The sequence below is a fragment of the Penicillium macrosclerotiorum genome (genome assembly GCF_028827735.1).
Source record: "Penicillium macrosclerotiorum strain IBT 26536 chromosome Unknown utg000007l_segment0_segment0, whole genome shotgun sequence".
Classification (NCBI taxonomy): domain Eukaryota; kingdom Fungi; phylum Ascomycota; class Eurotiomycetes; order Eurotiales; family Aspergillaceae; genus Penicillium; species Penicillium macrosclerotiorum.
In genome coordinates this window covers 1,880,251-1,906,869 of record NW_026643086.1, presented here as the reverse complement: position 1 = coordinate 1,906,869, position 26,619 = coordinate 1,880,251, and the positions used below count along the sequence as shown (strand labels likewise).

The following is a 26,619-nucleotide window of genomic DNA, read 5'->3' as shown; positions in this document are numbered from 1 at the left end:
CGGGAAATTGAGGACACGATCGAACATATATACCGCTTGTATCGCGTTATCCTTATCAACCCTATCCTGTCGTGACCGTTCCACTTTTACAGATTCCTAGATCTAGACACTCTGAATGGAATTCGCTCCCGAAATGAAGAAAATGAATTGGGTAACAAGTTCTAAAAGCTAGTTAATGGAGCAATATAGACCAGCACTGTGTTTTCCCACTGGGTACAGGCGTTTTTTCAATTGCCAAAACTCCGGAAAGCCTTCGTATATTGTTTGAGGCCAGGTCACCTCTTTGTCGACGAAATGACGTGTGTTTGGTGTGTATAGTACAAGGCCAGTAGCAAATCTGCGCAAGAGATGCACCGGCGGTTCGTAGGGGATATTGTTCTTTGAGAGGTACGGTGATCGCGGGTTTAGAAACCAGGAGGGTTCACACGTTGGCTGACACGAGTCCACTTCGGCAGCTCTGGAAATTACAAAAATCAGTTCAGCTGATCCATAATTGAAACTCTGAGACCTCGGTACTGTCTCGCAGTTAGGGATCGTACTGTGAATGCTCTTCCGGTAAGTCTTCTCCTTCTTATCAAAGATGGTGTATTTGTCTTTGGGAAGCATTTCCTCCTCGCGCGGCATTTCCGCATACCATCGCTCAACAGCCTTTGTGCTCTGTCCATTGCGAGAAAGGGCGGCACTGAGAGTATCGACTACTCGGTCGACTGCGCGCAGGCGTTTGCGCTGCCGGGCCTTCTGGGGTGCGGAGAGACGCCACGGAGTCTTCCTGTCGGTTAGGAAAAAGGAATTATTAGCGACACATGCAGGAATGGAACGTGAATCTCCTGTACTCCATACCAAAGAAGACCCCCAAATAGGGCATTTGTGGGCTTGAACATGTTGCTGGTTTGAGAAGAGAAGTTAAGGGCGCGGCTTGAAAATCGTGCGCGAAGTCGGAACTGCAATTGGCCCGTGCGCCGTCCCGTATAGATGCCGCGGGAGGTCGCTGTTGAGTGAGACGAGAAAGAACGGAACCTGATGGACCGCGCAATTGGGGCAGACGTTCACTTTGAAATGAACAAATTAAAGGAGCCAACTCATCGATAGACATTGAAGAAGTTGGAACCGGCGACTCCAACCTTGTGAGTGAGTATTTACCCCGGGTTCGGTCATGTGATCACGAAATATTAAATGTGTTCGCCGAGCAGTTGTTGGCTTCTTCCTCTGCGCAACCTCGTCTCCTCCCAGTAATTAGGGGGTCCAATTTTACCCAGGCCACTCGAAGTGAGCCCGCGACTCGATTCTCGTTCATGGAGTTCGTATAGAGTCGCGTTCCGACACCCAGCACCATGGACTCCGGCACAACAGCAGATGCCCCATCACTCCCCTGGCGGGCTTGGTCGAACATGACCATGTGGGGAGTGGCCGGCCTGTGCCGTGGATTTCTCTCGGTATTAAGCCACGCGGAGGTGCATGGTGGCGAGGCTTTTACCGCGTTGTTGGACTCGCGGCAGGATCCGTCGCAAAGATCGAAGGGTCTGATTACAGGTATTGATCCCACGTCCTCATAACGTCAATTGAATGACATTCGCTGACAAGCCCTGTCAATTTAGTATCGAACCATATCAGCGTGTACGTTCCTACGAGCAATCCTTGATGTTGAGGCAGTTCACCCAATCTTCGGAAATAACTGACAGGATGTCGGGGCGCCTAGCATGGATGATCCCTTGATTTGGGGTCTGCTCCCGATGAGGTTCTGGAACAAACGGTGGTCCTTTGGCAGCCATGATATTTGCTTTCAAACTAGGTACATACAGCTCCAGAGGAAATGCGGGTTGCCTTGTTCTTGTTCTGACTTCAGTCATCCCTTGCAGACCTCTGTCGTTTTTCTTTGCGATGGGTCAAGTTTTACCTACGCACCGCCTAGCACATTCACAATTTGGGGGACTTGGCCAGCCCGCCATGACTCAAGCCATTCGACTCTTGTCTCAGGGTCCCTTCCCCGTGGACCACCACCGAGCCAAACCCGAACTCCAGAGCTTCAGCCTCGAGAATGTCTGCATTGATCCCTTCTCGGATCTCTCTGTCGCTTATACTACTAATGGTGAAGATGCCCACTTGGCACCTTCTGCGTACTCTTGCAATTCCTACTCCTGGGTTCATATATTCCCCGAAGGCAAGATTCACCAGGCGCCCCGGAAGACAATGCGGTACTTCAAATGGGGAATTGCGCGACTCATCCTCGAAACGAAGGAATGCCCGGACATTGTTCCGATGTGGATTGAGGGCGTCGATGATATCATGCACGAAAGTCGCGAATTCCCACGATTCCTTCCCCGCCCTGGCAAGAATGTCAGCGTGACCTTCGGTTCAAAGGTGGATTCCGAGGCGGTTTTCGGAGACATGCGCTCGCGCTGGCAGAAGCTGAAAGCCAAGGTTGAGGCAGCCGATCCTCAGTCTCGGGATCTCCCCGTTGGTGTCTTGAGTGAAGAGCTCTTGAATAATAAGGAAGCTGTTGAGTTACGTAAAGAAGTTACTAGGAAGATTCGGAACCTTGTGTTAGAGGTTCGCCGGACGCGTGGTCTTCCAGATGAAGATCCCAAAGAGGGCCTCGTTGAGACATGGCTGGAGGAAGGCCATAAACGCGAAGGCCACATGAAGGATGATTCCTGGGTTCGAGACATTTAAACCAGTTTGTAAAACTACTTTGTAAATAGCATGTATACATTTTATGATAGAGCTTTTTAGCACTGTTCTTTGCTCTCTTGGCTTTCGTGAGGCTTGGCCCGGGCGATGTCCGTGGGGGCGGATAACGATGACGATGCGGGCAGCTCGGCTCGGGCATTTGGTCTCTTCCACCCTGTCAATCCTCTCTAAAATCGACCTCTCATGCCCAAAAAGCAGAAGAGATCTTTCGTTTATAAGCCCAGCAGCAGCTCACACCCTTCGCTCAACTGCACGCCTCGTGATAATGGCCAGCTACGAAGACCCACAGGCTCTACCCTCTCGGATGCGCCCTCAGTCAATGATCTGATCGGTCACCTTCGTCGCACCCAAGTCCCTGCGCTTTCTGACAGCGGCCCGGAAAGTCCATCCCGGGCTTTTGCTTCTCATCGCTCAGTTCACCCTTCTCTGCGTAACCTTCTCGAACTTCCGGAGACTCCTTCGCCTCGGCCTCGCCCTCAAACTCGCCGTACAGGGATCGGGGGCGACCACTACGATTAGCCCCTGGGCCTTTGCCACCTCAAAGCTGGCTCACAGATGGCGGAAGCGACCCCTACCAGTCATCCGAGAACCCCGAGCGGGCAGCTTCTGAACTCGAAAGAGTTCATATTTTTCGTATCGATAGATTGCCCGGGGCTGTCTTCCCTGCAGAGACAAGTCTCCTCCATGGACTCCTCAAGACTATGGCCCTGAACTGGGCCTGGCACTTGGATTATGATGGAATATTCGTGGCTCAACTCCCTACGCATCTGAAAGAGCTCTTGCTTAGCTATGTAGCACTATATGCTGTTGGCGAAAGGAATCAACCTTTGAAAGGACGCATGAAGGGATTGAAACCGTTATTTTTGACAGCATCGGACCACGAGGAAGCTACTCAAGATGAAATAGAGGCTGACAAGAAGGCCGATGCCGCTATCTTCCGTTTGGATCTGAGCTATGCGCTTGGATATTGGATGACGTTCAAGCAACTTTCCAAGGAGTTATTCCTATCCCCAAGGCCAGTGACTAGGACGCTATCAGGTGAATTTGACGAATGCATTCCCACATCATGGGATGACGTTCAAGATGATGAACATATGGGGGCAAAAATGAATGAGGGTAAAGATAGTTCTATGGCGATAAGCGCGGCGACCAATGTGATTCCCAAATCTTTGAGTCAAGGCCTTCGCTTCAGTAACTTGCGTTACTTGTCCCTTGGACACCCTGTCCCCGCTGCTGCAAGCTGGAACTCTCTTCTTCATCTCCTCTCGCGCCTTTCAATCATCACTCACCTGTCATTGGCCCATTGGCCCGCACCAACTCGCACTCCCAATAATCCTAAACTTCGCATTCGTCCGCCCGGGCATCGCGGACCTGCTCTAGTCCATGGTGGGACAGACATGTATTCTGGTATCGAGAACAACTGGGCCGAAGCGGCAGGGATCCTCCGCCAGCTGTCTCGCTATACATACTGTCTAAAATGGCTTGACTTTGAAGGCTGCACCGAATGGCTTCCTGCTCTAGTTTGGACGGGGACTGATCCAGATGGCAGGCCGAGTCGGCCCGGCTCCTCAGGCCCAGAGTGGAATGGCTCCTGGAGAGATGTCGAATGGATTGGTATGGGACCTGGTTTTGAACTACCTCCAGAAATTGACTCTATCGACGTATCCGCCAACATTCCCGACAGCTCCTTGGCTGCTTCAATCCACGCTCCGGTGGGCGCTTTTGAGAGCCTCAATCTACATCGTGATATCCCTGCGCACGACGATCTTCCTTGGGATGTGGAGCAAGAGCGGTTTCTCAAAAGACGGGGGAAAGAGCGTGCTGCCTGGAAAGAAGCATGCGGAAAGGCATATGATGTGCAGAATCAAATTCAAATTATTCGGAGACTGGAGAAGGGCAAATGGCTCTTTGCTTCTGTTGCAGGTGACCTCCACGATAACAGCCCTAGAAAGAATCTCTAATCCAATGAACTCAGCCATGGTAAGATTCTGTTGTCTTGAAAATAGTAGAGAGAGAGGGATGGAAGTTTAGGTGTTGAGAAATAATATTTTTATAAAATGCAAATAATCGCAAGTGACAATCCCTTTTTTTGTTCCATCTAAACTGTACAATGGTATCATAGCATGGTCTTCATGCACTCTCCACCACGTCTACTTCCGGCCCCGATTAAATGTCTTCAGCGGATCAACTTTACCCCCAGTAGGTCTCTTTCCCTTTCCACGAGCACGGTTACGGTCCCGGGCTTTGCGAATGCGATTCTCATTGGTTTTCGAGAATCCAACATATCCTACGTCCTCCTTGGAAATACCTTTGCGTCCCTTAACGGGCATCAGATACTCCGGCACATGCTTCAAATGAGGTTGAACACGAGCAGCACGCAACTCGCCATCATGACGGAGCTGACGCAGTTCGTCTGGGTTCTCCTCAAAGTGTCGCTTCAGCTTCTCACTTTTGATGAGCTCCTGTCGAATCTCACGAGCACGGGCTTCCTGAACGGCCAGACGGGTGACGGCGCGCAAAGCATCGGTCATACGGTAGCGGAAAGCGTCGACTTGCTGCATCTCGAAATGGTAAGGCCTGATCTCATGGCCAAGCTTGGCCTGTCGCTTGACAAGTTTGGCGAGAACGGCTTCGTCACGCTTGGCGCTAGTGATGGATGTAGGCTTGTGCTTTCCGTACTGATCGGCAGGAACAACAAACGATAAAGCCATGCCGGCTTTGCCGGCACGGCCAGTTCGCCCGATGCGGTGAGTATAGGATTTAGAAGTAGTTGGGAGATCAAAGTTGAGAACGCAAGCAACGTTTTGGAAGTCGATACCACGGGAGATACCGTAATCCTTTTCTTTGGCAGTCATCTTGCGTCGTTTGGACTTTTGCTTGCTACCCGACTCTTCGGGATCCTCCTCATCCTCACTGGTACCAACTTCCTCCTTGTCCTCAGCTTCATCGTCGGCTGCGTCACGAGACTTCTTCGATGGCTTAGGAGTACCCATAACCTCTTGGTCATCCGCCGCGATGATGATATCGTAAACGCCCTTGTTGAATTCCTCGACAACATGTAGTCGAGAGTTGATGGGCAATTCTGAGTTGAGGACACAGCTCTTGATGCCGAATTGTTCCAGAAAGAGTTTGACACGGTAGCAACGGTCGACATCGCCAACGAAAATGATGACCTTTCCCTTGACCAGTTGTAATTTGAAAATGACATATGTGAGGAGGAACTTCTCATCTTCCGCGCAGCTGTATCCAAGGCGTTAGCAAAGACTCTATTGACGTCACGACATCCCTGGGCATTAACTCACTTGACAACGAACTGACTGACACCGGCACCCTTTTCTTCCTTGTCCTCCAGCTTCAGGATGACCGGATTCCGACAGAAGAGGCTCTTCAAGGTATCCACCTCAGAAGTGAGTGTAGCGCTCATCAAGAATGTCTGCACACCCCGAGGGATAGCCTTAGATAGAGAGTTTATGTCTTCATCGTAGCCATAAGACAAGACCAGGTCGGCTTCATCAATCACGAGATGGGTAAGCTTCTCAAGGGACAGCGCAGAGTTGTTCACATTGGCAAGGACTCGAGTAGGCGTGGATATAATCAAATCTGGGAAGTCGGCGAGCATGGATCGTTGCACGGCGTCGGAAACTTTCTGTGTCAAATTGACAGACCGAACATCCTTTCCGCAGAAGGAAGTGAAAGAGGTGACGACTTTTTGAACCTGCTCCGCAAGCTCGCGAGTTGGAACAAGGATAAGGCCAGTAGTGGCTTTAAGCGACGGGTCGGCCTAGTTCAAAGCTTGTCAGCAAATTCTCTCTATGATCACGATATTCGGTAACTCACAGATTTTTGTTGAAGGATGGCTTGCAGGACAGGAAGGACATAAGCAGCAGTCTTTCCAGAGCCAGTTTTTGCTCGAGCTATTCATTTTTGTCAGAGCCAATTCATATGAGCATAGCAAGGGGTGTAGAAAACTTACCTAAAATATCTTTTCCTTCAAGTGCCAAAGGAATCGCTTTCGCCTGAACGAGCGTAGGCTTGGTGAACTTTTCTTTGATCAGGGCTTGGCGCAATCTCGGATCGAGATTCAGAGTCTCGAAATCAGGATCCTGTTCTTCCGCCCCCTTAGGCTCAGGGGACGGCACGTCGTTTGCATCCAGTTTGCGCTTCATGTCTGTTGTGCAGTGTACTCTGCTCTTTCATCTGGGGGCAAAAGAGCGATTAGGGAAATTTCAGCGGGCGGTGAGAATTTTCAAGGCGGTGAGCAAATCTCCGCTGCTGACATCATCATATAGTTCCCAATCCGGGAAAGACTAAACACCATGACACCACCAAGGTGATATTTCGGAGTTTTGAAACATTTTCTGCTTTGAATCTTTGTATTGGAATATAGCTAGATTGATTTCATGTATGGCGGCATATTCTATATGACAACATGATGCTATCATAAATTTACTTCTCCATGATGCTTCGGGTCCGGTGTAGCTCTTGCTTCTGGAGCCGTCGCGAAACCACCCTATGAATTCGGTGGTCATCATGCCCTCTGAGACATTGTAAAGAGTGAAGCAAACTCTGCCTAGTCGTAATTCTTAAGGAAATTTCTGAAATAATTCCTGTGAGATGTTTATTCTGGGGAGATTTCTGACATGCCGGCTCTTTGGTAGTTCTTTTCATCTTAGTCTTGCTGGAATGAATTTGGCAGAGAGGATCTCTATAATCTGAGCTCAGCCTAACTGGTAGCCTTTTTCTTGGTTCTTTTCTATACGCGAGGCGATCATGATATTAATTGTTTCATTATCGGCTATAACGCATTTGAAAGTCAAGGCACGGATGACCCTATCTTTTTTTTATTTCATGCCTAGACTAGATCAATGACATCGTTAGGCACGTCAATTCTCTCTAAAATTGTAGGATCATCTCTAAATTCGCTACTCTCAACATGCTGCTTGAGGACGCCCAACACACTTCGCTCAATGAGCACCGCCGAAGGGTCAACAGGGGATTTGGGGCTGGCGCTCATAACGCGGGACAGGTATTGGAATGCAGAGATCAAGGACCTCTTCTCCTTAATAAAACCAAGGATTGCAGGTGTATATGTTGGCTGAATAGCAGGCGAACCAATCGAGCCATCAACATTGAGGGCATGAATGAGGGCTTCTTTTGCTTTGTCCTCGAGAGAGTTCAAGGCCGTTTCGTACATCTCTGCAGTTTCGAGGGTAATGACGTTACCCATGCACAACAATCGCATCAAAGCACGCTGATATGGATCTTCTTCTATTTTAAGCAGTCGGAAGCCCTTGGCGTGGATGAATTCGGCACGCTTTTTGAGAACGAAGTCATATCCACCGCGAGCGTCGAGAGTTCCGGCCATGACACCCTCACATGCATAGTAGACATTTTGATAGGACTCAAAAATTGGCTGATTGAGTTTCTTTGCACAGGTCCAGTCCATATGACCCGCAGCACCTGCAATGTCCAGCAATTGCTCCATGAAGCGTAGTTGAAAGCTCCGAAATCGACCTTTCATCCGTTGTAAATTTGATAAAGCGACCGGTGCATTCTCTGCCTGTCCTAATTGTCCGAAGTTAAGGTAGGCTCCGAGCTCTATCGCGAGGAGCATATCATCTCTATCCTGAATAGACAGCCTATCCAGTGAAGGGACCAAGCCAGGCTCGCAAGCCTTGAGGAGAATTGCATCGTGGTTCAGAGTTGAGATATCCTTTCCGGTCAAATTCTGGTAGTCCAATGCTAACTGGGGATCCTTTCCCAGGTCATTAATAACGATCGACGTAATCAGGGCGTAGAGAGTGTCGGAGTCCTGGACGATCTGAAAATAGTATCGTCTCACCCAATCGAATGATTTTCTGGTCAGCTGCAAATCCAGAGGTTGCGACTGAATGAATGTCTCATATTCCCCCTCATGGATCCAACGGAGGGCAAGAAAGCCTACCAATGAGCGATTGACTTCGTCGTGGTTGTTCTGGTACAGGACGTAAGAAGGAGACGGGGTGCTTGGAGGGGACCATTGGCTGTCACGAATAGAGTATGCTCGACGGAGGCGATCTATCTCGTCGGGGAACTCTCTGTAGACGAGATGGAGAAGTTGATCTTCAGAAAGTGCAAAGAGGGCGTCTGGATTCGCACACGCCGCTCTCAGGGATTGGGGGTTCTCCATGTCCGATTGCGGGGGTGTTGTTCGCGGGGAACGCGAAAAGGGGCTTTGCTTTAGGAGCAGCGCAGGACTCCGATTAAGGATCAATAAGCTGGCTTGCGCAATAATGAGGTATTACCAGGGCGATTAGATGTGATTCGCGTCGTCCACCTATCACAACCTCCTCGGGCTATTCAGCTCCGTGGCGTGAGAGAGGGGGAAGGGGCTTTGGGCCCTACAATTCAGGCCAAAATACGAACATCTTCGATCGGCGCGAAGCTTCATGAAGTGGTTGCGAAATCCAAGGACTAAGTCCCTCTGAAGTGTCTTATCAGCTTGTTTTGAGAAATATTAGTACGAAGGCAATTAAGATCTAATTTTCAAGATAGAAACAGATTCAACGACTGAAATTATCAATTCCACGTATCTTCACAAAAGCAAGCCGAGAAGGTCAACTGGGATAACCGTCAAGTTGCCATTGCAGAGAATAAATCATACAAAAACAATAAGGGGTTGCGTAGGGGTAAAAAGAGGGAGAGGGCTGGGGGGTATCGAATCAGTGTAGCAGTGTTGTGAATCAAACCAAAACTATCCATCGCTAAATTATTGTATAAAAAATATCGCCTTATCGTTTTTTACTTGCAGAGCTCAGCTCGCATGTAAGCATTGAACTTCTCCAGAGATGCTTCTGTAACCTTTCCCACAGGGAGAACCTTGACGTTGTGTTCAACCGTGTAGATCTTACCAAAATTCACTCGTGACATCGGATCCAGCTTTTGGTCTGGCCTAGCTGGTTCAACCTCCAGCGGCTCCTTCGTCATTTTGGGTTCATTTGACTTCGTAACTGGACGCGCTCCGCGCATATAAATGACCGCATGCTTTCCGCGATCGACTCCTGCTTTGCCAACACCTTGTCCACTATAGGTCGTGACGGGTCTAGCAATCCAATTAGGAACAAAATCTTCCGAGTGAAGAATATCCTTGGAGGCAAACTTACATGCACCAACAGCAGCCCTTCTGCTCCTTAATTACAATCATGCGTCGAATGCTGCTATAGATCGGCTCTTGATATTTTCCTCGGGTACACCCTTGTTTGAGGGATGGGATTTTTTGGCTAACTGGGGTTCCGTTGAGTCCAGCATTTTCGTGCCAGAGCATAGCAAAAACCTATTTTGGAATAAGTTTGGGAGAAGCAAACAAGGCCTGGCTGCATGAACTTACCCTGCCGACACGAAAAAATCTTCGAGGATCATTTTGTCGTTTATATCCTATGAATATTTTATTAGTCTCTGGTATTACCGTGCTCGGTGCTCGGGCGCTACTTACGAGGATCCAATGTCTCGGGTTCCTCGGGGCTTTCGGGGATCGCGTATGAAGGATCGCTTGTGAGCCGCTAGTGGTTCTATTAGCCTCCATGATCTTGCCAGGTATCAAAGCAAATTTCCGTTGCAACTCACAGCCAGCGTGTCATGGCTTCGTTGGACATCTCCCAGGACAGGATCCCAGCGCTGGTACGGAGGGCTGGTGCCGTGTGCAGCAATCAGCTGTGACGACACATGGTCGATAAGGCCTAGTCCTTGAAGATCTTCCGATAATGAACGAGGGCTTGAGATATCACTCTGCGAAGACGTCGTCATATCGCTACGCTCAGATATACTTGACCGAAGAGGTCGGCGACGGTTGAAAGATTGAGTCCCCTCTTTTGGGGACCTAGAGCCCCAGTCTAACGAGCCGTATTCTCGAGGACTAGATGAAACGGAGCTCATTGCTCCTGTATTACTGTTTCGTCGAGAAGGAGTCCGAGGAGGAGTTTGTGGAGGGGTTGAGTAACTGTGCTCCCTCGTATGCGGCAATCGGCGCTGTTGTTCGGTCGGCCAGATACCAGCTGGCACACCGTTTGGAAGATAGTCGAATGGGCCTGGTTGCCAAGGTCGCGGATCAAGACTCGCTCCATAGCTATGGCTGTGGTCTTGTGGAACAGGCAGCCCAAAAGGAGATTCTGCAAGTGCTGGGAATCCTGAAGAAGAATTCGTACGTGATCCTGGGGGGAATTCGACGCCATCAATTGCCAGGCATCTTGAAGGCTTCCTGCTCCAGCATTCGATGGGAGATCTGCCCATCGAGAAGGTCGATCGGGTATTGAGGCCATTGTCGTGGTAGCTTGACTTCCCGGTCGCTCCCATTTGATTCCGGACTCGCCTGATCAATGATTGTCAGCAAACATGAACTCGATCGGCGGGAGCACGCCCTGTTACCTACCGGAGAGGTTGTGAACAGGACGGAAGTACCGTCCTGAATCGGGGTGAACTGTCCAATCTGTCGTCATGACTGCTACATCCCAGTCCAGAACTGATCTTCAGAAAATATAGAGTGGGGGGAATCTTATGTGAATGAAGTATACAATAGTGACTTAAGTTGAGTGCAGAAGGTTGGGTGGCAGGCCTTTTTCATAGTCCTATGAGTGTGGTTCGGGCCGGTCGTCCAGGGCAGAGCCATGCGCCGACGGGGCCAACTCGATATGAAATAATAGCACGAAGTATACCGGCCTTGTCATGTTGGTGCTCGCTGATTCGCGGAGACGGCCATAATGATGCCTCAAAACGGGGGTGGTTGGTGGTGAAGCAACCAGTGGCGGCTGGGCAGGGGTTGACTGGGCGCAGCAGCTCCTGGTAGCACCAACAGGAGTCCTCAAGATGAGAGAAGCGCTGGCGCTAGAGCCCAGAATGGCAGTGGAGGACGTGCTGGAGCATTATGGAGCAAGCTGAAGTCCCGACGATTGGGTTGATGGACGATCGCGTTGGGCCCGCGACTCGACGGGGCTGATTTGCCGGGGCTTGTCACAGCAAAGAATACATGGGAGCGTCACGGGCTTCACAACTCCACTTCCCTGCTTTAACGCTTCTACACCTTTACTACAATCTCACCGTCTCACCATCTCCAACAAGCCAACCCGATCCAGCTTTGCCCCTGAAACTCATCCCGGCGCTTCCTCTAAGGAAACGTGACACCTCTCTTCCAGACGTCACAACTCTAATCAGTTTCCAAACCCCCAAGCTGTTGTTGTTATTCTCTTACTACCCAAGCGCCGGCCAACACTCCATTGAGTTGTTGTTGGGCCTCCCATACTCCCCGGAACAGCATCGATATTCAATAGAATGTGAGATTGTACGGACACCCAGTCGGATTCGGTTCTTGAAGATGGCTTCTTGGCCCGGGGCGCGACGATCCTCTCTCTCCGCGGTGAGATTCTCCCCCGATGACAGGTTGGCAGGGAAACATGCCTTATCCTATGCTTGACATTGTGAGATGTGGAACACTCATCACTTTGGCTCCTGCAGGTACCGTTCCTGGGGAATCACTGGGCCAAAAATAGAAGTGAGATCTACCTCCCCCGAAGCTCCTCGGATGCAAACTTCCCCTCGGAATGGCCCGAGCTATGGCGCAGCAGCCATCAGGCCCTAAGCTCGACGGCCTCTGGTACCCTCCAGCCCCTTTCCCCCCGCTTATCGGAGGCCTCTCCGCCCCGAACCACCTCCACGGCCCCCATCATCGGCCCCCATCACACTGAAGATACTGGGCGCAGCACTACGATGGGAATCAAAAATTGTCCGAAACCCCTGGATCAGCTGGAGCAGTTTTTTCATTCCCCACCGGCATCACAACAGGCCCGATCCTTGCCCCCTGTGACCGCCCCTGCACGTAACCACAGCGCTAAACTAGCGAGGCTCGTAGATGACGTTCTTCATCTGCAAGAAGAAGTCTCTACACAGCGTTTTCAAGCTCGGGATCTACGACAGGCTCTAAGGCAGAAGCGAGAAGAAGAAGACGATCTGCGATTATCTTTGCGCAACCAACTAAATCTCATATCCCTGGAAACCGCACCCGCGGAGTTAATCAGCATCAACACAGCCATTGAGAACCTCCAGGTCATCACGGCCTCGTACCAGATACTTGAAGACGATTATCATCAGATAGAAAATGAGCTGGCCCATCGTGAGTCCATCCTGGATGAGCGCATAAGGAAACTCACCGAACTTCTTTGTAAACATGCCACAACAACAGCAACCACCACCACCACTACCCAACAGCCCAACATCAATGGTTCGGGCTCTGATTCGCTTTCTATTTTTTCTTTCCCCTATAATACCAACCATATATCGCAAGCAATAGCAGAATATCTCTCTCTAGTGGGCGAGGTTCGCCTGATGCGTGAGCAATTATCTGAATTAAAGACCCAATATCTGGCTCTCCTCGACCAACGCGACCGAAGCGAGCGCATCGGTATCACACTCGATAGCGAAGCGCTTGTGTTTCTGGAGTGCTATGAAGAGGCAAAAGCGAAGGCCAAGGCAGATTTGGATGTGGCAATTCACCGCTTACAGTCCCATCCCGAGCACAAGAACCATGACGAATCCGTGTCGCTCAATGATGACTGGAAGCGAGTCAAAGAGGCCTTTCTCCCTGAACAACCAGACAATGCAAATCCTCCGGATCCACTTCGATTGACCGAGTTTGAAGATTTGTCGCCCTTTTTTGAACCAGTGTCCGCAACCTCACTGAACAAAACCGCCTTCATCAACCGATGGCTGCTCCATCAGTTACGTCACTCCGGGTTTGAGATCATGCGGTTCAAATCGAGTCCTGCGGTGATGAATCTCACTGACCAAGGTGTTGATGGCAATACCATCAGTCGAATTGCGCTGAACATGTGGTATCATGATGACCCTAGGACGGTGGCGCCCCCGAGGGGCAACTCTGCTAGTTAGCTTTGTAGTGTAAACGTTGCGAGAATCCGCCAATTTATTCCTCCTATTCTGCTTGACATACTGTACCGACCTGTTTACACTTCTTAAGCTCTCAAATCATAAGAGTAGGTGATGTGAGAAGGGGCGTAGTGTTACTTTCTATGTTTGTGTCATACCATTAAAGTTGGGCTATGCCCCATGGTGTACTATGACTATCTTACAGTGGAGTCTTAAGCTGTTGCCTACAACATAGAATATCAAAGTCATTTATGTTCATCGGCGGAGACCTTAGAGCCCCGTTCCCGTTCCGGGATATCCCTTCCATTTCGGGCGCAGGTGAGGTTATCCTCGGGTGGGCCGATGAGGTTTGTTCCGATACCCGGACTAGCGGACATGTGCTTCAACCAAAACGAGCTTCTTCACAGCCTTTTCTGAGTAACGGGGGGACATTATTATCATTTGCAAATATCACTACGATCCTTCCAACCCAGCACATATTGACTGTAGAGCTCAAGCTTTGCTCTTCCTGTTCCTCTCCACTGCCCCGCACCCCGCAATGGCGGCCCTCAAGGAGCAACTCAAGACGCTAGTGAAGAATTATACAGCCTGCGATGTAGGTATATCTTCCCCCAGTACGGATATCATTTTTGTATACCGTCGCTGTTTCTCAGCCTGTAATTTGAACATTTCTATTCACATCTAATATAATCCAGGTATCGGATGCCCTGCTCAAGCTCCAGAAGGTCCCAGAAGGCGTAGCGCCACGAGCCGGCTTCTTGGCGGATCTCAGTAGGACATCCTCCCCTTGGATCATTTGTCACTCTTTAGCAGAGTCTCAAGACTGCTGATGAAATCAAGCTGATGAAATCAAGCTGATGAAATCCATACCGTATTGGTGATTGCAAGCCGTCGCTGACGTTTTCGTTCTTCAGCCCCCTTCTCCCCGATACTGGGAAGAAATGACACCGCACCGAAGATAGCCGCTCCAGCAACGACTTTCAAGTTCCTCTCGAAGAGTGCCAATTCCCCTGCAATCGCAACTGAGAACCCCGAAAAGCATGGCTTCCCGCCGGGAAAGCATTGGGTCGACTACGCCGGCAACTTTGCCGCGGCGGACCCGTCCCAGACCGGCTCGATTATCGTCATCGAACAACCCGAGGATCAGTACTGCGCGGTGACGGGCGGCATCATGGCCACTCGAATGAAGGCCCTCGGAATCAAGGCTGCGGTGGTCGGCGGGCGCGTACGGGATCTGCGCGAACTGCAGGCAACAGAGCTTCCGGTCAGTGGATTCCTTTCGAAACTACTCACTTTCCGCATCGGCTTCGGCACTAATCCTTGTCGATAGATCTGGGCGCGCGGGACGTCAACTGTCGGCACAGGAGCCGAAGCAAAGGCCGTGGTCCGGGATGTGCCCATCTCACTGGAAGGGGTGACTGTTTCGCCGGTAAGTATTCTCGAAAAACTTCGGCACAGCCTCTTTGTGGCCAATGAGTGACGGAACTATTGCATTAGGGAGATATAATTTTCTGTGATCCGATGGAGGGAGTGGTTGCTATTCCACGCGACCTGCTCGACCCAGTCTTAGAGCTCATGCCCAAGTTGATCAACATGGATGACCAAGCGAAGGAGGCCGTCACCCAGGGCATGACCGTCACGGAAGCCTTCAAGAAGTTCCGAACATAGCTTACCAAATTATGCACAATACGTACGAGCTTTGTATATAGTCATGGAAACGAATCGATCTACCAGATGTATTTGGAACGTTGTTTTCAACCAAGATGTGCCGGAAAAAATGTACATGGAAATTCAATGTCTCGTGGTATCCTCTTGTGCTCGACACATCCCAGAATCCGCGGATGTTGGGAAAAGAAAAAAAATAATTCATAAAATCAAAGAGTCGCTGTGCAATATACAAGAAAGGAAGCTTTGCGTTTACTCCGCAACCCAAACAGCAGCCATGCCCATACCGGTACCGACACACATGCTGGTAACACCGATCTTTTTGTTGGTCCGCTTGAGCTCGGTCATAAGGGTGCTCACCTGGCGAGAGCCGGTGCAGCCAAGAGGATGACCGAAGGCGATGGCACCACCCTTGGGGTTGATCTTTTCCATGGGCAGGCCAAGCTCGTTGACACACCACACACACTGGGAAGCAAAGGCCTCGTTGATTTCGTAGATATCGACATCATCCTTGGTGATACCAGCCTTCTCAAGAGCAACAGGGATGGCCTTCCAGGGCCCGACGCCCATCAGAAGAGGCTTGACACCGACGATGCTGGCTGCGACATACTTGCCGATGATCTTCTGGCCGAGGCGCTCAGCGGTGGAACGCTTCATGAGCAAGACGGCGGCGGCACCGTCAGAGATCTGAGAGGCGTTTCCAGCGTGGATGGAACCATCCTTAGCAAATGCAGGGCGGATCTTGCCCAGGGACTCAGCGGTCATGCCATCACGGATTCCATCGTCAGCCTTGACGGTGATAGTCTTCTCCTCACCCGACTTGGGGTCAGTCCACTTGACCTCAAGGGGAGCAATCTCCTCGTTGAAGAGGCCGGCTTTCTGGGCCTTGACGGCCTTCTGATAGGAGGAAGCGGCGAACGCATCTTGCGCGGCACGGCTGATGCCACGATCCTTGGCCATGTCCTCGGACAGGACACCCATGGGGACTTTGCAGTTGGCAGACTCAGGATGAGCCTCAAGAAGCTCGGAGAATTCGGTCACAGCACCAGGTCTAGAATGGAAATAAATATTAGGTGTTTTGTGTAAATCAACTACATCCGAGCGAAAAACTCACCCGTACTGAGAGGACATGCTCTCAACTCCGGCACCGATGCCAACGTCAATCATGCCAGACTTCAGAGCGTTGGCAATGTCGACAATTGCTTGGAGACCGCTAGAGCACTGACGGTTCAAGGCCTTTACCGCAGTAGACTCGGGGAAGCCAGCCACAAGGGCAGCAGCACGGAACTCTGTCGCACCACCACCGGGGGGAAGGACGGAGCCGACAGCAACATCCTCAACGGCGCTCGGGTCGATACCACTCTTCTGAATAACGGCCTTGAAGACGCCAGCAAGGAGATCAGCGGCAGCAGTATCCTTGAAGCCTCCCTTGCCACCCTTGGTCAAAGCAGTGCGCAGGGCACAGGTCACGACAATGTCATCGGGGTGCTTCTCGATGAGTGCGGCAACTCCTTTCTTGCCGGCAGGGCCGAAGTGGGAGGAAACCTGGGAAAGACGCTGCTGGGCTGAGAAAAACATTAGCTTCACGCCCTCTTTTGCCTCATCCTTTACATGTGATTGTAGAAGCGCAATCCATGTGTGTTTTTGGCGTGCATGTGTCAGATGCATCATAGTGGGCGGTGATCAGTTGCTTACCAGAAGACATGACGTCAATATATGAAGACGTTGGGGGAGGTGGTAAAGGAAAGAAGGAATGAATAAAGGAAAGCAGGATAGAGGACACAATCACGATTCCGGGAGATGACTCTCTTATAAATCACGTCCGTAGATCCGGCACGGTGGTATTTCCCTTGTAGCAGGGTCGCCCGTTGCTGGTGTTGCAACGAAAGTGCCGAGGTCCATCGCATAATTATTGATCCTATCCGAAGTCACGGGGCTGTAGGGCGGTGTGTGGAGGGGAGCATGTGAAGGTGTCGTTTTTCACCGATTCGGCCTGACCTCATGCTTTCACACGTCATACACGTGATCCTTTGCCGATCGGGTGCAAGCCCGACTCGTGAGAATCTCGGCATCTCCGCATCTTGAATGTGATAAGTTTGCCAGGGCTGATACCTGACATGGAGACATACCCGATGAGCGTGCAACTTTAACATTTATGGCAAACTCAATGTGTGTCCTTGTATGTCAAATTTTCCAGAAATAACTATCTATCCTATACGTGCGTAAACAGAAGCTATCCTTCTAGTACCGAGGATAGGGAGGTAGTTACAATATGTTACCTAACTAGGAGCAAGTCGCACTACCCGAAAATCTAATTATATCTACTTACTTCCGAACGATAACCCTGAAGTATAACCTTAGTCAGATAATCGATCTCATAATTAATACTTACGTGGACAATGGCCGAGTAGGCCATAGCTACTGACATGGTAGCGAACCCGAGCGTGATACGATTCACCGCACTAAAGGTAGTCTTACGCTTCTGTGAGATTGGATACAACTGCTTCTGTATTATGAGTCCGAAAATAATCTAGGCGACTGGGTTGGCGGATTTAACTAGATCGGTGGGAATCCCGTGGGTTTCCATTTGCCAACCTGGGAGATGGACACCTGGGAGCCTAAGCCTATGCAAGTCCAGAATATGGGCCGCCCAATACTGGTAGACTCAGTCGACCTATACGACTAGTCTTGCGAATTAGGAGAAGAGGGAGGTCACTGACCAGATCTTGAAGGCTGACAGGGCATCACGGAGCTCGGCAATGAAAGCTTTGTTCCAAGGGATGACTCGCCTATGCCTCTCCAGTTGATTTTGCGGTAGGGCAACGTCGAGTGTGAATCCCCCTTGGGCAGCATACCCTAAACAATGAGCGGCTTGGGGAAGATTGGAGCCCTGGACAGGGGGATGGACTGGCCAGAGAACATTAAACACGAGACATGCACGAAAATGGATACGCAAACGCACTGAATTTGGATTTCATCACTTGGACAATGACAATGCATAGGATCATCATACAAAGATCCAGCAGGTAGGATGATCAGAACCCAATGTATTTTCCATCAGTGTGGTTGCGATGCTTTCTAAGGAGCCAACATTGCCCATCCTTGTCAGTCACAGCCGATCGCCCAAGTTTGCTAGTTATTCTTTTGTCTATCGACTACCTACCAGTAGTATAGATTGTAGATATATTGGATTGTGACTTCACGGTCTTCCACGACCCTTTCCCCCTGTTTGTCGACTCTAATTTTCATTTCATACTCAGTGTACTGATCCGCTGATACCTCGTTAGTACGCAGATCATCATTTGTATAGCTGCGCGTACCGATAAATGGTTGAATGGAGGACTGGACTCCCCCGAGTCCAATAGCAATAAGCATTGTCCCCACAGCGAAACCAGGAGTCGCGACCCCGGCCGCCATCTCGAAAGGAAACGAGGTCGCAAACAGGATGGCTGAGCCGACGGCATAGATACTAGAGACGGATAGTGACAAAAGTCAGTTTCTTAAGGTTCATTTATATCTTCAAGTGCTGTAGGTCGCCTATGCTCCTACCCTGTGAATATCTGGGAGCCTGATATCGGCCTAAACGCCCATCGACGAGGATGGAGATCGGCAGCGGGAGAATATTCACCAGCACAGAGAACGCCAAATTTACCATCTTCGCCTGAGACTTGCCTAATCCCATCGCTCCTGGAACTAAATCGGTCGGACTATTCTGAAGATAGTTTTCTATATTTTAGTTGTGTCAGCGGGGAAGAACAAGCATCACACCCGATACTTGTAGGGCGTATACTGACGAAAGAAACTCTGCGTTCCATAATAGGAAAACCGCTCAGCTCTTCCGATAGTTGCGGCCAGCCAGACTCTTAAAGGAAGAGGCGCTGATACATGGCGCAGTTCACGAATATTGCTTTCGGAGGCGCGATTGCCTTCGGCTGTAGGAGACGAGGCCACCGACGCAGCTTGGGCCTCCAATTTTTCCAGTGATATATCCATGGCGGGAATTTTGCCATGGATACTGAATAGGCATCAAGCCTCTGAAATACCAAAGAGCAAGAGCGGACACTAGCTCGATGAGGTTCCATCCAACATTGGGACGGAGTTCAAGTCGGAGTTCGGCATTCCTCGGTGCCCGTTATCTCTCAGCACGAGGTTTGTCGATACGATTATAAATAATCATAAAAGCAGTTTTGGGGTGGCCTATGGATTATTTTTTTAAAAAACAAGGAAGACCGATAATAGACAGAATATGGCCAACGCAACCATTTCGCCCGAGGTGTGCCTTCTGCTCGATAGGACTCGAAATGGTAACCTCCTAATCCCTAATCTTAAGTCCCGCAATTGCAATGATATTTTATATTTACTTGAGGCGGTTGGTAACTTCCCACTCGCCGGCGTCGCGATGGGGGAGGTCCCTTCCGTCTTGCCACTAGCGGATCTAAGGACACTCAAAGACTCTTCGTTTAAGGCCATTACGCGCCGAAGATTTCGTCACGGTGTCTTTTGATGTCCCAAGTGATTTGAAATGGCGATGGGATTTAGGAACCGCAATTAGACGCAACGTCATGGCTTTCTGCATTTACGGGATATTTATGTAAGAATTGTGCGGAGTTGCCATATCTTTTCACGTCAAAAAGGAGTTTGACTGTAGAATTGTTTAAATTGACTATATGCTGGGTTTTTTGACCTTGTCGTCTCTAACGCTGAAAAGTGTCGAGTGTAAAGGAAAAGAGAGGACCCCAAAACAAACTCGTCTAAAAGCGCAATTCCAGGATGTTCATGTGGGGGAATCGGTCCACTCTCTTAACATATCACTTGGTCAAAAGAAGCCCTGAAATCTTTGTTCTCAAGCAGTTCCAGCAGCTCCAGCTCTTCCAGATCTAAGAGAAAGGGAGCATCGAGCTCGGCTGCTAAAGTGGTATCAATATCTCCATCGGCAAGAGAAACCCTTAATGGTGGTTCCAGAATCTCATCTACAATGCGAGAGAAAATAATTGTTGCCCGTTTGAAAAAAGAAGAACTGGTCTGATCAGGAAGTGCCATGGACTCCATATGCGAGATGAATACACTCAGGTTGCGAATGAGAGAGGCTTGAGACCCCGAATACAACATCCGCTGACCTGTCTTGGCCTGTTTTTGCAATTCTCGAATCAGCACACTGGCTGCAGAAAACCCATAGAGAAGAATCTAGTGTAATTTAGTAGTCTGTGATGAAAAAACAATCATAGTGTCCGGAGGATTCCTTACAATCCAGCTGAAGTCACGCTGGGAGGCAATTGATCGTTCCCATTGCCTACCTAAGGTCAAAGTGGTGGAGAGAATTGTTGCGCTTACGTCGAGCTGGGCGGGATTCATGCCCTCCGAGTCGTTGCTCAGAAGGTTCTGTACTAGAAACTCATTGTAAAGATAAGCCATGTAAGAAATGAGTAGCATCATTTTCACACTAGCAGGGAGGTCGGTCGCCCAACATTCCGGTGTATAATGTAGATGTTCAGGCAGCGAAGCCCATGTCTGATTGCAGCGACGAGAGACAGCACTTGATAAAAGCTGTCAGTTAGCATATTGAGATAGAAGGGATTGTGGTCGAACATTCAATATGAACTTACGTCAATTGATCGGTTCTTTCTTCACTCGGCTTCTGTAAAGAAAGCTCCAGGATTTCTTCTCGAAACGTACTTATAATAAATCTTAAGCGTATCCACGTTGCTCTTTGGTAGACTTTTCTAGTATTCCACCCATTGGCATCCAGAGATGTTTGAGCAGTCTCCAAAATTTCGGCGTTCCCTGCTAGAGCAAGATCTGGGATGTCGAGGGGGAGGGAGCAATCTGAATGTCGCCATGAGATTCGTGGCGGTCGACCGAGAAAAGTCGCAATGCTTTTGTCGAATTGATAGGCTGCTGCGAAGAGTCTCCTTCGGGATTCCAGAATAAGAAGTGGCAGTGGTGTTTCGCTAGCGGTGTCTCTATGTACACCCAGCTCAAAGATATCATTTGCAAGTTCCCCAAGGCGCTGCCAGGTGATTGAACCTAGGAATAGTTCTGTTAGTGCTGATTGGCATTCGAGCGAGATCGGGAAATAGGAACTCACTGGAATCGCCCAGCACCAAACTCGATAGGAGGAGATTTTCGTGGACAAGCCATAGGGTAAGGTCATTCAAAACTGTCAAATTCTTACATGTATTCAAAGCAAAATCGCAAGCAGCGAGCATTTTGCGAGAAAACCGAATTTGGGATTTTGAATTCGAGGTTCTGCTACCAGACAGTCCGAAATAGCTGGCCCGGCCCGCTAGAGCACAGATTATTCCGATAATCTCCAAGCGGAGGTGTGATCCTGTGAAGCTTTTGTGAAACAACGCGCCAGTGACATAAGGTGGGATCTTGAATGATTTCCTCGTATTTTGAACGATAGATGTACTCAGTGTGCTGAATTGTGTGTTGGCTATGGTGTCTGTTGCGGCGGGCAGACTTTCACAGAGAGTGATCTCAATCTCCGCGAGGGCATTGAGGATCACAGGAGATGGGATTACAGCTGCTTGTGTCACTGCATAGTATTCTTGAATCAGGTGTCTGATGGTAGAGAAGCTTTGAAGGCTTCGAAGGACCTCTGCAAGCCTCATTCTCCACCAAGGGATTGGGGAGATGGCAAGTCCCTCAGACGCATCTTGGCTCGATTGTTCGCCCGCGTCGGAAATCAAGTAACCATCATCTTCCAGCCCTGCGACAAAGCTGGTGGGGCCCAAGTAGCCTTGTATTGATCGCTCCATACGAGGAGTTGAATAAATGATGGATGGGGTTTCGTCCTCTGGGCCTAACCTTGAAGTTTCAGATAGAGATTGAGATATCCACAAGGTGTCTGGTGAGCGCGAGCATGGCCTTCTCGCCCCTTTCACATCAGCTATTGATACTCCATGCACTTGAAGCTACTTACAGAGCATCAAAGGTATGTTCGTCCTCTTTTTTTTTATTGGCACCCGTCAAAGGTCCAGGATGGTAGAAACAATGATCGGTGGTGCCCCGTTGTTGGCAACGAGAGCACACAGGCAATACATGGTCGCATCGCACTTTGGCTTTGCGGCAAGGCTCGCAAGATGCCAGTCTTCCATTTCGACGCCGGGAGCTCCTAGCAATAAATTAGCACAACATCCTCTGATTTATGAGAACATGGTCACGACCGACATGTTAGATAGATGATGGATTGGCCACTATTCACCCAAAGTTCGGATTTCTCTCTTACCCCTGTATTTGCCTTCGGAATATACTCAATCAAGTCAATACTATTGCTTAGCTCAAGGAGAGCGAGATCAATGTTTTATCTAGGTATTTATTTTACTCCGGGGCAAAACCGACTACGTACAGGCAGAAGGCAAGGGTGCTTCCACGGTCTTCGGAATATCGGAGTTCGGAGTCTGTCTTGGCGGAGCTAGCCAGAGAATCTTGTCAGAGCTAGGCCAGCATGGGTTAGTATGCATCTATGACGAAATAAACTGAGCGGGGCCCAGCCAGAGTGAGAGAAGTGAGTAATTGAAGAGAGTACAGCATGCTGATATAACAACTGAAGAAATAATCGATATTACGTGACTAGTCACTTGCTCATAATAAGTTAAAATCTACATAAAAAGAGCGAACGGGATACATTTACAACCAAGTCGCTTATCTCCATAGAACCACTCATGAACTTGCGAAATAAATGGGCCATTGGGGCTGGAGGTGCCTGAAGCAAATTCGAAATTTATTATCGGATCAAAGGCAAACTATTCCGGTATTGGTGAAATCTCTTTCGTCATTCTTAATGCCAAAGAAACAGCCTAGGAATGTTACAAACTTTCAAATCGTTGCTTACACTTTTCATTCGAATGGGCGTTCCATCATGAGTCAAGAAATTGTGATGGCAGTCTCAATATCACGATCTTGAGGAGATCAAAGAAGCCGTCCGGGAGGAATATCATGACCGGCATCCTGAATTGATCAATTTCTTTTGCAATAATTTCAGCACCAGATGTTCGCTTGCTTAAAAATGCTGCATCTTGGATGATCCTCGAAACATCACCTTGGTATAACCCTTACCGGAGACGCAGCTCCTTTCATCTCCCCTTTTGCTGGCGAGTGAGTTGATTTGGGGATGGAATATGCCTTGATCTTGTCTTAAGTAATCATGAAAGCTGCAAAATAATTCATCAAATTACAAAATCAGTCTTCTGTTAGCTATTAAAGCCCTTGTGGAGGACTTGTTCGTTCGTACTAAAGAGGCAGCAAATTTGACGAGTGACATGATGCATTGGCTGATGCTCAGCGACGACACACTTGGTCCTGTTATTGAGAAAGTTACTTTGGTTATGATAATATTGCAGAGAAAAAGCTCATTCAGACGGGCAAGATACTCTATGCTAGCCGCATTGGTATGTAGCTATCATCATTTGTTCACAATGCGACACAGGTGATACCTTGGGGAGAGCATCTTTCTACCTTCCCTTTTTGGTAGCCCTTGAATGCCATAGCTAGTTTTTCCAAGATATCATATTCAATACCACCCAACGCTCTCAAAACATTTGGATATCAAAATGTAAGAATGCGATCTACTCTCTTCACCGGTTTTCACATGCTAGCATGCATCCTTCCAGCATTGCATCTCCACATTCACAAATAAATGATATCTAAGTGACATATCATACCTTTCTCGCAGTTGTTTCCCTGATCTGGCCTCCCAAGTAGGCAGCAAGAATATACTGGGCGTCAAAAGAAGACCATATTGACTTTCACATGAAAAACCCGGAGGTTGGGTTCGGGTATCCCGCCTTTTTGGAAGGGGATGATCCATGTTCCACCCAGGAGAATGGAAGCGGAGTGATCTAGATCACTTTAATCAATCAAGTTAAAGCAAAGGAAAATTCAACAAATAGGTCACCGGGGAACTCGGGGTCCACCGATATTGAGCGCCTGATGTGAGAGCTAGGAGTCCTAATCGGGTAAGATACGGAGTCCACCGCCACATATTTCCAGCCACTCCTTGCGTTAGCCACACTTAGCGCCACTGCGGCTGATCATGTGGCGGTGCGACTATTGAACTCCGGTAGTTCCAACTAACCCAACTGGCCTGCGAGCCCCCATTTGGATCAGCATTGCATGTTCAAAGAGCAGAACAAGGTTGGCTTCGTGCCCTCACTTTGCTTTTTGTTGGGAGTCTCTTGGTTTTTGGCCTGGCACCGATGGAGACGTCACCCTGGTCTTCGGAATAACGTCCTGAGTCTTTCTTTACGCATGGGTCGATCTTTTCGTTTCTTGGTCGGACACTGGCCGTGTCGCAGGTTTGTATCACTTTCTACTCCTCTGTTTCAAGGTTAATATTATGTCTTTGGTCATAATTGCATCATCTTTTAGAGCCCTCAGACTGATGCATGCTGGCAGAGGGCTTATGTCTCACCGATACAGCAAATTAGCCATGGCTAGAACAGCAAAGGATCACGGAAGGATGGAAAATTGTTGAGATCATCTCTTTTTTGGCCAAATTTTCGTCATGACTCCATCTCAGGAGCTCTAGACCAGACCCCGTTACACAGTTCTCCTATCACCCGGGAGTTACCGCTACACTGGTCGCGGTGCCTTTTACTGATATGAACTATCGGTTGATCCGTGCTTGATCGGCGGGTTGATCACCTATGTTCGCCTTCCCAGGGCGGGACGTGCCAAGCGTAGGACAGAGCGCGTTCTGGTGGAAGCTTCCCTCGTGGAACCGCATCTCAGATTCCGGTCTCAACCCACACATCCTAGTACACACATGGTGCCAGCGATCCCTCTCCGCTCTGGTTCGTCACGCCTGGGGATCTGCAATGAGTCTCGGCCGTGGATTAAAGCCGAGGCTGGTGAGGAACACTATGCGGAGCTACTGTGGCTGGTGACCGATAGAGCTACCACCACTCTATTCATTTTTTTTATTGTCAGTTTCCCTAGGCAGCACTATTGCGATTGAAAATTTCATCGCTGACACGAAAGCGAAATGGATCAAGGAGGCACGATCTTGGCTCACGGGAGGTGCTCAGCAGAGTTTCGGAGTGCCCGATAGATTGACATTACCAAATACCAGGACAACCAGACTCCACGCGCCACACCTCACCGTTAAGTGTGGCTTGCAGCTTTTGTCTTGGGCAGAGGCTTGACTTCCTGCAGCCATTCCATCCAGACCTTGCGGTCTGCCCCTCCCTAGGGGAGTCCGATACTTACAGTCATCATATGCTCTAAGAATTTCCAGATTTGTGGAGCGAGCAGTCTATAGCACAGACCATGCTATCACTGACCGCAAAAGCTGGCCCAGTTGAGGCGACTGCATACTAGCTTTACGCCACAGCTGGGAACAAATAATCACGGTGACAGCTTGACGGCCCGGGCAGTTGAGCACCGACTCAAAATTACAAAAAAAAAAAAAAACCCTTCACAGAAGGAAAGCACCCGTGAAGGATCATAAATCACAAACTCTATCCCAGAAAGAGCATGGAGCAGAATCTAAGCAGAACCAGCGGCCTCGGGGGGGGGGGGGGGGTTCAGGATGTCGAGCATGGGCAGTGGATCCGTGCACGAACTATTGAGAAAATCAAAAAAGCGGCCTTCAAGACGGAGGGGTCACCCTAACTCGTCTCCACTTGTTTCCCCCTGCACATGAACGTCGATCGTGCATGCCAAGGCGTGTCTGTCAAGTTCACCAGGCCATCTCCCCGGGAGAATCGGTCAGAAGGTGCGAAGAGGTCGAATCAAATGTATCGATGAGTGGAACCGACTCCCCAGCTCTTAAATTGGTGCTCCTCCGTCGACCGAGATCCGCACACTAGCATCCGATCTGCCCTGCCTATCCTAGATCTCTCAGATCTAGTTCCTGGCTTTTCGACCCTCCTTTCCACTGGACTTGGCCCATTTCTGCACTACGTACCGTTGATCAGAGGGGGGGACCCAAGCAGGATAGTTGAAAAAAAAAAATTAGATTAGAACCCGAGATCAGAAAAAAAAATCCAACTTAGGAACTCTATCACCTCCACTGTTCGTGTCTCCAATTTCCCGGAACGTGCTACTGCAAGGATCTTGCAGACGCCGAGCAAATACCTCGTCGGCAGGATGATCTCTCTGTATCTGTGTCTGTTTTCTCCATAGCGGATCTCTATTTTGTTATTTGATTTAATTTGTGACGGCATTATGGCTGCCTTGGCCACGTCCCAACTACCTGGACACCGATCCCTTCATGCGCTCGTCGCATGGTACTTTTGCGGGTGGGCTGGTGGCAATTTCTACTAGTTCCATCTGTTGTTCAACGCCTGCTCGAGACCATAGATCCTGGATATGCCTGTTTTCAATAAGGTCTCGGCTGCTTCTGGGAGGTAT

General features: G+C 49.4%; 13 protein-coding genes across 13 annotated transcripts; 4 read left to right on the top strand and 9 right to left on the bottom strand.

Annotated features, from left to right (window-relative positions):
• Nucleotides 1–404: 404 nt before the first annotated feature.
• On the bottom strand, nucleotides 405–881 carry N7462_007519 (mitochondrial 54S ribosomal protein mL60; the record flags this gene model as incomplete). The annotated part of the gene is made up of 3 exons (XM_057079237.1): nucleotides 405–457; nucleotides 540–769; nucleotides 841–881. The coding sequence occupies 3 exons, from the start codon at nucleotides 879–881 to the stop codon at nucleotides 405–407; spliced, it is 324 nt and encodes a 107-aa protein (XP_056931907.1).
• A 450-nt stretch (nucleotides 882–1,331) lies between these two features.
• N7462_007518 (tafazzin) lies at nucleotides 1,332–2,670 on the top strand (the record flags this gene model as incomplete). The annotated part of the gene is made up of 3 exons (XM_057079236.1): nucleotides 1,332–1,530; nucleotides 1,596–1,614; nucleotides 1,800–2,670. The coding sequence occupies 3 exons, from the start codon at nucleotides 1,332–1,334 to the stop codon at nucleotides 2,668–2,670; spliced, it is 1,089 nt and encodes a 362-aa protein (XP_056931906.1).
• A 201-nt stretch (nucleotides 2,671–2,871) lies between these two features.
• Nucleotides 2,872–4,649, top strand: N7462_007517 (uncharacterized protein; the record flags this gene model as incomplete). Its single annotated transcript, XM_057079235.1, has 2 exons — nucleotides 2,872–3,118; nucleotides 3,142–4,649. 2 exons carry the CDS (start codon nucleotides 2,872–2,874, stop codon nucleotides 4,647–4,649), a joined length of 1,755 nt encoding a protein of 584 aa, XP_056931905.1.
• Nucleotides 4,650–4,838: 189 nt separating this feature from the next.
• Nucleotides 4,839–6,854, bottom strand: dbp9 (ATP-dependent DNA/RNA helicase; the record flags this gene model as incomplete). The annotated part of the gene is made up of 4 exons (XM_057079234.1): nucleotides 4,839–5,928; nucleotides 5,991–6,469; nucleotides 6,526–6,602; nucleotides 6,662–6,854. 4 exons carry the CDS (start codon nucleotides 6,852–6,854, stop codon nucleotides 4,839–4,841), a joined length of 1,839 nt encoding a protein of 612 aa, XP_056931904.1.
• A 686-nt stretch (nucleotides 6,855–7,540) lies between these two features.
• Nucleotides 7,541–8,857, bottom strand: N7462_007515 (uncharacterized protein; the record flags this gene model as incomplete). Its single annotated transcript, XM_057079233.1, has 1 exon — nucleotides 7,541–8,857. One exon carries the CDS (start codon nucleotides 8,855–8,857, stop codon nucleotides 7,541–7,543), a length of 1,317 nt encoding a protein of 438 aa, XP_056931903.1.
• Nucleotides 8,858–9,468: 611 nt separating this feature from the next.
• Nucleotides 9,469–10,470, bottom strand: N7462_007514 (uncharacterized protein; the record flags this gene model as incomplete). The annotated part of the gene is made up of 5 exons (XM_057079232.1): nucleotides 9,469–9,769; nucleotides 9,831–10,000; nucleotides 10,055–10,101; nucleotides 10,160–10,226; nucleotides 10,291–10,470. 5 exons carry the CDS (start codon nucleotides 10,468–10,470, stop codon nucleotides 9,469–9,471), a joined length of 765 nt encoding a protein of 254 aa, XP_056931902.1.
• Nucleotides 10,471–10,595: 125 nt separating this feature from the next.
• N7462_007513 (uncharacterized protein) lies at nucleotides 10,596–11,159 on the bottom strand (the record flags this gene model as incomplete). Its single annotated transcript, XM_057079231.1, has 2 exons — nucleotides 10,596–11,032; nucleotides 11,093–11,159. 2 exons carry the CDS (start codon nucleotides 11,157–11,159, stop codon nucleotides 10,596–10,598), a joined length of 504 nt encoding a protein of 167 aa, XP_056931901.1.
• A 527-nt stretch (nucleotides 11,160–11,686) lies between these two features.
• On the top strand, nucleotides 11,687–13,599 carry N7462_007512 (uncharacterized protein; the record flags this gene model as incomplete). The annotated part of the gene is made up of 2 exons (XM_057079230.1): nucleotides 11,687–12,073; nucleotides 12,172–13,599. The coding sequence occupies 2 exons, from the start codon at nucleotides 11,687–11,689 to the stop codon at nucleotides 13,597–13,599; spliced, it is 1,815 nt and encodes a 604-aa protein (XP_056931900.1).
• Nucleotides 13,600–14,134: 535 nt separating this feature from the next.
• N7462_007511 (RraA family protein) lies at nucleotides 14,135–15,264 on the top strand (the record flags this gene model as incomplete). The annotated part of the gene is made up of 5 exons (XM_057079229.1): nucleotides 14,135–14,191; nucleotides 14,292–14,367; nucleotides 14,511–14,860; nucleotides 14,927–15,025; nucleotides 15,094–15,264. 5 exons carry the CDS (start codon nucleotides 14,135–14,137, stop codon nucleotides 15,262–15,264), a joined length of 753 nt encoding a protein of 250 aa, XP_056931899.1.
• A 249-nt stretch (nucleotides 15,265–15,513) lies between these two features.
• Nucleotides 15,514–16,932, bottom strand: N7462_007510 (3-ketoacyl-coA thiolase peroxisomal A precursor; the record flags this gene model as incomplete). The annotated part of the gene is made up of 2 exons (XM_057079228.1): nucleotides 15,514–16,312; nucleotides 16,376–16,932. 2 exons carry the CDS (start codon nucleotides 16,930–16,932, stop codon nucleotides 15,514–15,516), a joined length of 1,356 nt encoding a protein of 451 aa, XP_056931898.1.
• Nucleotides 16,933–18,420: 1,488 nt separating this feature from the next.
• On the bottom strand, nucleotides 18,421–19,254 carry N7462_007509 (putative PTR family peptide transporter; the record flags this gene model as incomplete). The annotated part of the gene is made up of 2 exons (XM_057079227.1): nucleotides 18,421–18,730; nucleotides 19,028–19,254. The coding sequence occupies 2 exons, from the start codon at nucleotides 19,252–19,254 to the stop codon at nucleotides 18,421–18,423; spliced, it is 537 nt and encodes a 178-aa protein (XP_056931897.1).
• Nucleotides 19,255–20,061: 807 nt separating this feature from the next.
• N7462_007508 (transcription factor domain-containing protein) lies at nucleotides 20,062–22,022 on the bottom strand (the record flags this gene model as incomplete). The annotated part of the gene is made up of 4 exons (XM_057079226.1): nucleotides 20,062–20,445; nucleotides 20,506–20,794; nucleotides 20,865–21,285; nucleotides 21,347–22,022. 4 exons carry the CDS (start codon nucleotides 22,020–22,022, stop codon nucleotides 20,062–20,064), a joined length of 1,770 nt encoding a protein of 589 aa, XP_056931896.1.
• A 59-nt stretch (nucleotides 22,023–22,081) lies between these two features.
• Nucleotides 22,082–22,378, bottom strand: N7462_007507 (uncharacterized protein). The gene is made up of 2 exons (XM_057079225.1): nucleotides 22,187–22,378; nucleotides 22,082–22,141 (listed from the first exon to the last, which is right to left on the bottom strand). The coding sequence occupies exon 1, from the start codon at nucleotides 22,359–22,361 to the stop codon at nucleotides 22,233–22,235; it is 129 nt and encodes a 42-aa protein (XP_056931895.1). The 5' UTR covers nucleotides 22,362–22,378; the 3' UTR covers nucleotides 22,082–22,141; nucleotides 22,187–22,232.
• Nucleotides 22,379–26,619: the final 4,241 nt, after the last annotated feature.